General features: G+C 45.2%; 1 protein-coding gene across 1 annotated transcript; it reads left to right on the top strand.

Annotated features, from left to right (window-relative positions):
- Positions 1-4,964: 4,964 nt before the first annotated feature.
- Positions 4,965-11,011, top strand: LOC136325291 (carbonyl reductase [NADPH] 1). The gene is made up of 3 exons (XM_066259437.1): positions 4,965-5,393; positions 5,926-6,033; positions 10,458-11,011. Exons 1-3 carry the CDS (start codon positions 5,105-5,107, stop codon positions 10,892-10,894), a joined length of 834 nt encoding a protein of 277 aa, XP_066115534.1. The 5' UTR covers positions 4,965-5,104; the 3' UTR covers positions 10,895-11,011.
- The last annotated feature ends 1,385 nt before the right edge of the window (positions 11,012-12,396 follow it).

Raw genomic sequence — 12,396 nt, 5'->3', positions numbered from 1 at the left:
CTTTCTCAAGAACCTGAAAGCCATTCCTTTGAAATATAATCATCAGAAAGGATAGGGTCTCTGTCTCCCTGTTCTGTGTAGCCACACAGCTAGTCTAATCCGCATTTACACTGATTAGGAATTTTTCACTTCCCTGACTCAAGCCCCTCTGGTCTCCCACCCTACTCACTCACTCTCCCTTTAAAATGCCCAGTCACCTCTGTACAAATCCAAATTGAGTTCAGTTCATGCTAGACCTTCTCTATTGTAATAATATATTACTGATTCAGATCTGTCCTTACCATTTTTACTAATATCTGGCTTTATCTTTGACAGAATTGAGTAAATTGTTTGGAGTTACTTATCTACTAAGCAACTCAGCCGCATTTTGAGTCCTGGACTCAAAGTCCATGCTCTACCCTTGCTAAACAAAGTGTAATAAGCAAAGCCACTGTTAAGTGGAGTTCTATGAGGGTAAATAATCATGGGCAAGGGAAGACCCTGAGAGCTTAATAACTTACCATTTAACAAGACTGTTTTCCAACATCTTTTATTTTAAAGACACCGTGGAACTGTGTACTTTAAGATAAATGAAATAACTGCTTCAAATCAGTCTGTACTAAAGATACGAGTTTATTCCACAAGTTAATAGAAGCCAGGATGATCTCTGACTTGACTCGCACAATTTAAGGATTAGCCGTTAGCAGTAATAACAAAGATCTGGGACTCCACCTTTACTCTTTTGTTTTATTTAGAAAGTTATTCAGAACCCAGACAAGGTGCTTTGTAAGGAGGTGAGAAGCTCAAACACACCACCAGGATCAAGACCTAAACTAAAGTTGACAGAGGAAAAAAGGTACAAAATCCCAAAGAGAGATTAATTCTCTAGCTTTAAATTAGCAAGCTTTTCAAAACCAATTTTCAAAAAAGTTCCCCATGCCTGACCTGTGGTGGCACAGTGGATAAAGTGTTGAACTGGAGCACTGAGATGGCCAGTTCCAAACCCTGGGCTTGCCTGGTCAAGGCACATATGGGAGTTGATGCTTCCTGCTCCTCTCCCCTTCTCTCTCTCTCTCTCCCCTCTCTAAAATAAAATCTAAAAAAAAAAAAAAAAAAAGTTCCCCTAGTCAAATCTATCAGTACTTTCCTTTGTGATTCTTCCCCAGTCCCATGCTTACAAAGTCCTTTCCCTTACAAAAAAATACACATTTTACTTGTTTTTTCCTTTTGTTTTTTTATTTTTTACTTGTTTTCCTGTTTTATGGTTTTATAAATAAAACAATAATTTTAAAAGTAAGAAAACACTTTTTTTTCTCTTTAGAAATTAACTGGTGCCCTAGCTGGTTGGCTCAGCGGTAGAGCGTCGGCCTGGCGGGCGGGGGACCCGGGTTTGATTCCCGGCCAGGGCACATAGGAGAAGCGCCCATTTGCTTCTCCATCCCCCCCCCTTCCTCTCTGTCTCTCTCTTCCCCTCCCGCAGCCAAGGCTCCACTGGAGCAAAGATGGCCCGGGCGCTGGGGATGGCTCCTTGGCCTCTGCCCCAGGCGCTAGAGTGGCTCTGGTGGAGGCAGAGCGACGCCCAGGAGGGGCAGAGCATCGCCCCCTGGTGGGCAGAGCATCGCCCCCTGGTGGGCGTGCCGGGTGGATCCCGGTCGGGCGCATGCGGGAGTCTGACTGTCTCTCCCCGTTTCCAGCTTCAGAAAAATACAAAAAAAAAAAAAAAAGAAAGAAATTAACTGGCATATGTTGTATCTCTTTCTTTTTTTCTTTCTAGTCATTATTCCCTCTCCCCGGTACCATTTTTGGAATAATTCTTCCTTTCCTCCATTAATTGTTAATGCTGCTTACGTCTTATGTAAATTCTTACTCCTCTATAATATTTTATATATTGTATTTTCTGGAGCATCCTATCCTACTGTCCTGTCGAGTTTTGTGTAGCTACCAGTACCAAAATGATAGGCAAATCAGGCTGAAAATTATGATTTATGGCCCTCTTAGAATATGCCTTTTGAAACAGCAGGCCCCTCACCATGCCCAAAGTTCCCTACACACCAAATCCTATCGCTGAGTGCCCCTCTTGATGAATTTAATCCATCCCACTTCCTTCTAACACTGGCTCACCTCAACTATAGAAGAAAGTAACTAGTGGTACAGAAAGAGTCCAGCAAGTGACAGACCAAGTATATACTTGGATAAGGGAGACAATTCAAAACAAAGCTTAAATTATCCTAAGTAGGGGGGGGGGAGGGAATCCTAAAAGGTTACATATTGTATGATTCCATTATGTAACATTTTGAAACAGAAAATTTTTAGAAATGGGGAACAGATTTGGGGTTGCCAGGAGATAGTGTTGGGAGTTGGTGGGCAGAGATACTATGGTTAGAAAAGAGCAACAGGAGAGATGCTTGTGCTATCGGAAATGTTTTCTATCTTGACTACAGTAGTGGATATACAAACCTACACATGTGATAAAGTTGGATAGCTCCAAATACACAGGCAAACACACACAGTGCAAGTAAAACTGAGGAAATTTGAATATGATTGATGGATGGATGGTTTGGATGTCAACATTCTTATTGTGATGTTGTATAAATGTTAGTTTTGCAAAATGGTGCCATTGAGGAAAACTGGATGAAGTGTAAAGAATCCCTGTATTGCCTGACCTGTGGTGGCGCAGTGGATAAAGCGTCGACCTGGAAATGCTGAGGTCACCGGTTCAAAACCCTGGGCTTGCCTGGTCAAGGCACATATGGGAGTTGATGCTTCCAGCTCTTCCCCCTTCTCTCTCTCTGTTTCTCTCTCTCCCTCTCTCTCTCTCTCCTCTCTAAAAATGAATAAATAAAATAAAAAAAAATAAAATAAATAAAAAAATTAAAAAAAAAAAGAATCCCTGTTTTGCCTGACCAGGCGGTGGCGCAGTGGATAGAGTGTCAGACTGGGACGCTGAGGACCCAGGTTCGAGACCCCGAGGTCACCAGCTTCAGCGCGGGCTCATCTGGTTTGAGCAAAGCTCACCAGCTTAGACCCAAGGTCACTGGCTTGAACAAGGGGTTACTCGATCTGCTGAAAGCCCATGGTCAAGGCACATATGAGAAAGCAATCAGTGAACAACTAAGGTGTCACAACGAAAAACTAATGACTGATGCTTCTGGTCTCTCTCCATTCCTGTCTGTCCCTGTCTATCCCTCTCTCTGACTCTCTCTCTGTCTCTGTAAAAAAAAAAAGAAAAAAGAAAAAAGGGTGTAACCTATAAAAAAAGAAAAGAATCCCTGTATTATTTGTTATTGTGTTATATCAATCTACAATTATCTCAATAAAAATTTTAGTCAAAAAAAGCAAAGGTTTTCCCCTGATTATTAGTTTTAGTTTTTTGCAACTGACTGGAAACCTACCATGAAATTACAACATAATTGGATTCTACCTAAAGCATGCTTTTCAGCAGTTTTCTGCTGTATTGGAAATATGATTTATCTGCACCATCCAATACAGTGGCCACTAACACGTGACTATTGAGCACTGGAAGTGTGGCTGGTGAACTGAAGAACTGAATTTTAAGTTGTATTAGTTTGATTAAATTTACATTTAAATGGCCACTTGTGGCTACCATAAGGGACAGCGCAGAAATGAAACTTGACTTTATAGTGCCCTATTTCTATGTTGTAAGTACTAAATACATAGTAGGGAAGAAAATTCATTTCCCCCTCACAACTAATTTATGAACTTTCTGAGGATCAACTTCCTCACTTTAAAATGGGGACAAAAAAATAAAATAAAATAAAACAGGAACAATAAGATGCATACAGGCCCTGGCTGGTTGGCTTAGCAGCACAGTGTTGCCCAGCATGTGGAAGTTCCAGGTTCGATTCCAGGCCAAGGCACACAGGAGAAGCGACTATTTGCTTCTCCACCCCTCTGTGTGTCTCTTTCCCACTTTTCTCTCTGTGTGTCTCTTTCCCACTCTCCCACAGCCATGGCTCAGAATGGTTTGAGTGAATTGGCCCCTGGGGCTGAGGATGGCTCCAAGTCCTCACCTTGGGCACTGAAATAGCTCAGTTGCCAATCAACAGAGCAGCAGCCTTAGATGAGCAGAGCATCACCCTGTACCAGGGTGCCTGTGGGACTCTGTCTGTCTGCCTATGCTGCTTCTCACTTAGTGAAAAAGGAAAGGAAGGGAACGGAAGGGAAGGGAAAGAAAGGGAAGGGAAGGGAAAAGAAAAGAAAAGAAGGGGGAAAGAAAAAGAAGAAAAAGCAAGAAAGCCAGTAAGAAAGAAAGAAAGAAAGAAAGAAAGAAAGAAAGAAAGAAAGAAAGAAAGAAAGAAAGAAAGAAAGAAAGAGAAGGAAGGAAGGAAGGGAGGAAGGAGTATGAGATGCATCCTGACAAATTATTCGGAATATGAGAAAGGGCTGCGAAACCGCCTGGCGCCTGTACCCTGGAGGACCTGGGTACACGGAACTTGATGACCCTGCAAGTGTCTAGGGTGGTAGCCCTGGGATGATTTAGTAAACATTGCCCCCTATTATGTGCAAACCAGCCAAGCATAAGCCAGTAGCTTTGCTTTTACATATTTAGGAGACAAATCGGCACACACGTGAGCCCTTATCATGTTCTCCCAGCTCATTCCACAACTACAGTTCCAAAGACGTCAGTTTACGAGCTATATATATTTTTAAGCACACGGGGCGCGTTGGGAATGGGACGGGTTGGGAATAGGGGGCTGTGTACAAATATTCCATTTTCTGAAACGCAACTGTGAATGGTTACTTAAGAGGAATAAGAGGAAAAAACCTTGGAGAACCAAGGATAAATAAGGGTTCATTTTAAATGTCACACAACGAAACAAAATGATTCGCCAGCGATCTACGCCTAAGACTTCAGCCACAATGTTCTGCAAACTAGCCAGATCGCCCTCTGCATTCCCAGCACCCGCGGAGGCTCGGAGGAGCCTAGCCCCCAGGGGCGGGCTTGCGCCTGCGCGCTCCGGCACACGGCCTGGGAACGGGGCTGGCCTGTGTACGCAGGGCTCGCTCTCAGATCCTCGCGGGAAAACGTGGTTGCGCCGAGCCGTTTGGCATCCACAGCCGAGTCCGCTCTGCGCACAAGTGCCCCGCACGCCCCCACCCAGCCATGTCGTCCTGCAGCCGCGTGGCGCTGGTGACCGGAGGAAACAAGGGCATCGGCTTCGCCATCACGCGGGAGCTGTGCCAGCAGTTCTCGGGCGATGTGATGCTCACCGCACGGGACGAAGCGCGGGGCCGGGCGGCCGTGCAGAAGCTGCAGGCCGAGGGCCTGAGCCCACGCTTCCACCAGCTGGACATCGACGACCTGCAGAGCATCCGCGTCCTGCGCGACTTTCTGCGCAAGGAGTACGGAGGGCTGGACGTGCTGGTCAACAACGCCGGCATCGCCTTCAAGGGTAAGCGGCTGGGTGGTCGCAGGAGAGGAATCACCTCAGCACTTTCAGCCAGGTTGGGCTGGATCTGTCGGGGAGTCGCTACCTTGGAGTTCCCTCGCACCTCTGGGATACAGAACTGCTCCCCAGGGAAGTCGGAGAGGTAGGAGATGGGGGCCATTGGATCAATTACAAGAAAAACTGGAATGCTTACCGGTCAAATGAACCTTTGTGTTGCCTTGGCTTGGATGGCTGGGAATCTTTTCTAGTAGTCACAGTGTATCCCTGTTTATTAGACGTTAGGACAGTTGGGTTAATTCATTAATTTAAAAATTGCACACACCGGTTCACAGAAATCACATTGTGCACCCTTTACCCAGCCTCCTGGGATGGTACCATCTTACACTATAGAATATCATTGAACAAGGAAATTGTCGTTGGCACAGTACTATTACTAGGCACCAATTTTAAGACAAAATTTACATTTTGTATCATTCTATGGAACTTTGCCACATGGCTGTTATTCACTAACTCTACTTTCTTTCTCCCCTAAAAGTTAATGATCCGACACCGTTTCATATTCAAGCAGAAGTGACGATGAAAACAAACTTTTTTGGCACGCAAAACGTCTGCACTGAGCTCCTGCCTCTCATGAAACCCCAAGGTGAGCCTGATGAGGAGCCTTTGTTGTGTGTTTCTCATAGGATCTGGTCCTGCTGCCTCTGCTGTTGTCTCCAGGCCCCTGCTCAGCTGCACTGCCTCCTTGTGTCTCCACCTGGCCAAGTGCCCTACAGCCTCAGGACTCAGTACATCAGTGCTCTCTGTCCTGCCAGTCTCTGCATAACTGGCTTTCTTATCCTTCAGGTCTTTGTTCAGAAGTCTGAGAGAGGCCAGTCATTGCTCATGCACCCTGCATGTTGTAGTTCCCTGAGAATCCTACACCGGGCCTTCCCTCCTTCCTTCTCCTTCTTCCCTCCTCCCTCCTCCCTCTCCCTCCTCCCCCCCCCTCTCTCCTCCCTCTTCCCCTCCTCCCTCTCCCTCTTCTTCTCCTTCTCCCTCCTCTCTGCATGACCTGACTCAGATCAGTGGAAATTTCACAACCACTGATTCATTAGGCCCCTGAAATTTTTCTCTGCATCTGATCACATGACCTTTTCTTTTTACTCTACTGATAACATTACAGATTGGTTTCTAGATGCTAAAACAACTGTCGATATCTGAGATCAATATCACTTGGTTTTAAAAGTTCAGGAGGCCCCCATCCTTATGTTCAATAATCACCACAAGGACTCAGAACTCAGGAAAGCTGTTATACTCAAAATTATATGGGAAATGCAGACTGATTCAAATTAACCGTGGGGAAAGTCTCATCGGACAAGGTTCAGGAGAGACAGGCATGGAGCTTCCAGTTGTCCTGTCCCAGTGCAGTCCCGCAGACAGTGTGGATTTCTCCCAGCAACTATGTGTCACAAGGTGTGTGGAATAGGGTACTGCCACCAGCGAAGCTCACCCAGGCCTTGATCTCAGGTGTCTTTGTTGAGGGTTGGTCACATGGACATGGCCCATTGTTCTCTTGGCTGACCTTACTCTCCAGCCCCACAAGGGATCCAGGGAGCCTCACCATAATCATATTATTAACATATATTGTGGAGCCTGACCCTAAACCCCCAAGTAAACAAGGAAAGTTTTATCAGGAAGGACAGTCCAAGGGTTTAAAGATTATGCCCCAGTAGCCCTGGGCAAAGGGCCAAACCTTGCTTTGGCCAAGTTAAATCCTTTTTTTCAGAGGCCACACCCCTAGACCTTTGCCAAGGCTCTCTTCCAGCAATAGGATCATTGAGCATAGTCATTTAATATAGTATAGAATTTATATAACAGAGAACTAGGGACAGAAATAAGAGGAGCCAGTGCGGGGTAAGGATAGCTTGAAAGGAGCGGATGGTCCATCCTGTAAAGGCAGTACATAAGTTTTCATGTTCTTGTCCTCATTAGATTTCCCTTGATTAGCTGCTATTTATACTTTATGTAGCATAATCTATGTTTGCAGAACTATTTAGTATTAAGAGATAAACTAAGGCATATCACAAAATTGAGTTTGAGAAAGAAATCTACTTGAATTGGGAAACTTCAAACCAGAAATGGTGAGGAGTGCTCCACCAACAGGGACTTGGAAAGAGACTATTATAGAGAAAAGGTGGGAGCAAATGAAGGAAATTACTGGTTGAATACAGCTTCAAGCCTAGTTGTCTGTGATTGGTGGTCCTTAGGTTTCGGTTTTATAAGTTTTAGGCATTTACAAGCTTAGAATTTGGTATGTTTATGTAGCCACTGCAGTATCATGGCATCCTTGTTTCACTAATTTAACTACAGAAAAGCGGACGGCTAACTGTCCAGTTCCTCATGAGGCTAGCCATTTTACACCATTATTACATCCTGAGGAGACCTTCTAACTTGGTCCCTCAATGTATTTGGTCACTGATATCAGTATCATCGTGTAACTCATGTACATGTGGTAATTGAATATTACCAACAAGGCCAGTGTTACACCATAATTCAGTACAGTGGCATGTGTAGCCTGAGAAGTAAGAAGTAAGAGATGCTGGCACATTCCTCCAGTCTCACTCCTCATTGATGGCTCAGTTCATCACGGTTTCATACAACCATATCCCCCAGAGCCATGCTGCTCAGGTGCGCAGACTCCCCTGCTACCTTTTAGGTCCCCACAGCAGGAGTGCTCTGGACAACCCGTGGCATCACCCTTTCTGGCACCTGGTATCACGGAGCCAAGGGATGTTATCCTCTCTGGAGGCACCCATGTAATGTTGGATTTCTTTTCTTGCAGAACCCACTTTATTCATTCCTTTACTCTCAGCCACTATTCCTCCTTCTCCTTGTTTGTCATGATTTCCCCAAACATTTTCACTTTTGAAAGGGACACGAAGTTCAGCCCTCCCTTCAGTCCACTGCCATTTGTGTGAGTGGGTTGCAGAGGTCCAGAACAAGCGGGCTCTTTCCACCACTCCCAGGACAGCTGCACTCACTGCCACTCCAGTTTGAACAGATGGGGTGAAGGCACAGTCCACCCATCAGACCCTTAGGAGTTCTGACCTAAAAGTTTAAAAGTATATTACAGTTTCTTGCTTAGGGATTATCGCTGCTTCCCATAGCTACAGGTGCATCCCTGGTCCCTTAGCCACAGTGTCAGGTAGGAAGAGAGAAAGTTGAAGTGATGTGGGGAAGAATTGTGCAGTTACCTCAGCCATCTATCTAGCAGGGAGTCTCTTGGCCCCCTTCCAGTTGAGGGTGAGCACATCTCATGAGTGTGTGTGAGCCAGCTCCTCATACCTGTGTCTCCTCATGGTTGAGACAACCAATGGTTCAATTGCCCGTTCCAGCTTTCTGTCTGACCACCGCTCTAGGATGATATGTTGTTTGGTCTGCAGATAAAGCTTGTCAGTCCAAATTCGTACAGTATCTTCCAATTCAGTATGCACAGCCTGGTTCGGATATAGTGGCTTATCTCCCTCGATCAGAGTAGCTGCCGTCCAAACCGGATGTTGTCTGTTCACTTTAGAACTGCCTTTTTTATTTTTTTAAAGCAAGAGAGATACAGACAGGAAGGGAGAGAAATGAGAAGCATCAACTCATAGCTGTGGCACATTAGTTCATTGACTGCTTCTCATATTAGCCTTGGGGGCAGAGGAGGGGCTTAAATCAAGCCAGAGACGCCGTCCTCAAGCCAGCTACATTGGGCTCAAGCCTATGTCTATGATCCCACGCTCAAGCTGGCAATGCCATGCTCAAGATGGTGAGCCCGCACTCAAGCTGGGGGCCTCAGAGTTTTGAACCTGAGTCCTCAGTGTCCCAGGTTGATGCATTAGCCACTGTGTTGCCACCAATCACGTAGAACTGCTTTTTGTTGGTCAGTAGACACTCGTTCATAGAGCCCTGCACAAGTGACTGTAAGATCCTCAACTGTCCCCAAAATAGTCTTAGGGGAAAAGAGGTGACCTGCTCCTGAATGCAGTGAGTAGCTCTTTATATTCCCTTTAGCATGTTCCTGCACGAACAATTTTTTTTATTTATTTATTTAATTTATTTATTTGTTGAAATTAAAAATATAGTTTGTTTTGTTTTAGAAATTAAATTTAATGGGGTAACATTGGTCCATAAGAATACATAGGTTTCATGCCCTGGCTGGATAGCTCCTTTGGTTGGAGTGTCCTCCTGAAGCTCAGAGGTTTCTGGTTCGGTCCCTGTCAGGGCACATACAGGAACAGCTTGATGTTCCTGTCTCTCTCTTCCTTCCTCTCTCACTAAAATCAATAAATAAAATAAAAAAAAAATAGGTTTCAGATAAACATCTCTATATTATTTGAACTGTATATTGCGTTGTGTGCCCATCACCCGAAGTCAGATCATTTTCCACTACCAAATATTTGTCCCTCTTTACTCCTCTCCCCCGACCCAATTTTCATTTTATTACAGAATTTCTAGGCACCACCCCCCTCATTAAAACATTTCTCTGATAGGCCCTGGCTGGTTGGCTCAGCAGTAGAGCGTTGGCCTGGCATGTGGAAGTCCTGGGTTCAATTCCCAGTCAGGGCACACAGGAAGAGCATCCATCTGCTTCTCCACCCTTCCCCCTCTCCTTCCTCTCTATCTCTCTCTTCCCCTCCCGCAGCCAAGGCCCCACTGAAGCAAAAGTTGGCCTGGGCACTGAGGATGGCTCCATGGCTTCTGCCTCGGGCACTAGAATGGCTCCAATTGCAACAAAGCAACGCTCCAGATGGCCAGAGCATCACCCCCTAGTGGGCACGCTGGGTGGATCCCGGTTGGGTGCATGTGGGAGTCTGCCTGCCTCCCTGCTTCTCACTTCAGAAAAATACAAAAAAAAAACCCCACACACACAACATTTCCCTGATAGACATGATGGGTAAGACAGGTTTCTAGATTGTCACATGTCCTTCATTTATAGCACACTGGAAATTTTTCAAATAGAAATTTCCTGATCCAAAATCCCAGCAAATTTAGCACTTCTCATTCCTGTGCATGCCTTCCTATGTGATAATTTCTGCTGTATTTTAGGCAGAGTGGTGAATGTGTCTAGCTTCGTAAGTATCAGAGCCCTTAAAAGCTGCAGCCCAGAACTGCAGCAGAAGTTCAGAAATGACGCCATCAGCGAGGAGGAGCTGGTGGGGCTGATGAACAAGTTCGTGGAAGACACAAGGAACGGAGTGCACCAGAAGGAGGGCTGGCCGAATACCGCCTATGGGGTCACGAAAATTGGTGTCACAGTCCTGTCCAGAATCCAGGCCAGGAAGCTGAGTGAGCACAGGAGAGGGGACAAGATCCTCCTGAATGCCTGCTGTCCAGGGTGGGTGAGAACTGACATGGCTGGACCCAACGCCACCAAAAGCCCAGAGGAAGGAGCAGAGACCCCTGTGTACTTGGCCCTTTTGCCCCCAGATGCTGAGGGGCCTCATGGGCAGTTTGTTAGTGAGAAAAAAGTTGAACAATGGTGAGCTCCTCTCCCAGCTCCCTTCATGGGCCCCACTGTGTTATCTGTCAAAAGGCCACCCGCACTGTTAAATGATTTCTATCCAACAAAAATAAATGAATCAAAATATCTCTACAAAGTATTCAGTGAGTTGTCTACTAATTCTGTGAGTCCTGTGATTTCTTCTGTGACACGGGCCGAAAAAGAGTGGATGGGAGTAATGAGTGAAATCAGCCGATGAATAAATGGTTCTTTCTACAGATCAATCATGCAAATTATTTACATGGCTGAACCTGCTCAGAAATTTAACAGACCTAAAAGTTAGGTCAAGGAAGGGACAGAGTGACTCAGGGGCCAGGAAACGTTCCAGAAAGAGCCACAGTCTCTTCTTGAGAACACTCGGACCTGCTGTTGCAGCATGAAAGTAGCCATAGACAATTTATAACTAGTGAGTGGGCCAGGGTTTTACCTATTAACTGTGGCCTAGGAGAAAACCAGCGTGTAGGCACCTGAAGCACACAGGAATTATGCAACCGTGAAACACACATGCAGTCAATGGTTCGGCCTATGGGGAAGGGCGTCATACACTCTCCCTCCCACTGAGGAGCATCCCTCAGAGGAACCCTGCCCACACAAGGTAATCACAGGACCTAGTCCTTTAATGCTGTCCTGATTTCTCTTAAGAAAGGAAGGGGATCGCCTGACCTGTGGTGGCACAGTGGATCGAGTATCGACCTGGAACACTGAGATCTCTGGTTTGAAACCCTGGGCTTGCCTGGACAAGGCATATACGGGAGTTGATGCTTCCTGCTCCTCCCCCCTTCCCTCTGTCTCTTATTTTCTCTATATAAAAGAATGAATAAATGAAATCTAAAGAAGTTATGGTGATGGTTGCACAATTCTATGAACACACTAAAAGCAATTACATTGTATGTTTTAAATGGGTGTATTGTTCTGTACATGAATTATATCTGAATAAAGCTGTTTTTGAAACTGGCAAGTTTAAAGAACATGAGTAGCTAAATAGCAGAGGATAAATGTATCATTTGATAGCAGCACAGAGATTCTTTCCCAAGGAATGTAATGTCTCTAGAAAGTAATTGTCACGAAATCTTCTGTCCAGTAGACCGCTGGTAACCAGGTGTACCCATCACCAGCTGTAACAAAGAGGAGTAAAAAGCACAAAATAACTATGAAAGAAAATCAGCATTCCTACCCAGGTGCTTTGAAGTCTGCTTTATACCTCACTCTGCAGCATAGCGGGCCTGTGTTAAAATGGAATCAGCTGCATCTTGAAGTGCCAAGAATAGAGCTTGGCTTGAGAGAGAACTCAGTAGAGATTAGCTATCCTTTTCTTAAAAAAAAAAAAAAAAGCTGGAAAGGGAGGGAAGAGAAAGACATCTATCCAATTAAGTGCTCTTTAGAGACATCTGATACCAGATAACAAAAATAACAGTAAACATACCATATATAATTTTTCTGATGATAGGGGAAAAGTATGACTATAAGAGCAAATTATATTGAGTC

This window comes from Saccopteryx bilineata, chromosome 2 (assembly GCF_036850765.1).
Source record: "Saccopteryx bilineata isolate mSacBil1 chromosome 2, mSacBil1_pri_phased_curated, whole genome shotgun sequence".
Taxonomy (NCBI): domain Eukaryota; kingdom Metazoa; phylum Chordata; class Mammalia; order Chiroptera; family Emballonuridae; genus Saccopteryx; species Saccopteryx bilineata.
Note: the sequence above shows the minus strand (reverse complement) of the source record. Positions and strands in the feature narration are given on the sequence as shown.

What these genes read in the sequence shown, in the direction of transcription:
- LOC136325291 (XM_066259437.1), top strand. Translation starts at nt 5,105, where the DNA reads ATGTCGTCCTGCAGCCGCGTGGCGCTGGTGACCGGAGGAAACAAGGGC. An exon ending in CGCCGGCATCGCCTTCAAGG is followed by an intron (nt 5,394 to 5,925) that starts GTAAGCGGCTGG and finishes CTCCCCTAAAAG; the next exon opens with TTAATGATCCGACACCGTTT. An exon ending in GCCTCTCATGAAACCCCAAG is followed by an intron (nt 6,034 to 10,457) that starts GTGAGCCTGATG and finishes GCTGTATTTTAG; the next exon opens with GCAGAGTGGTGAATGTGTCT.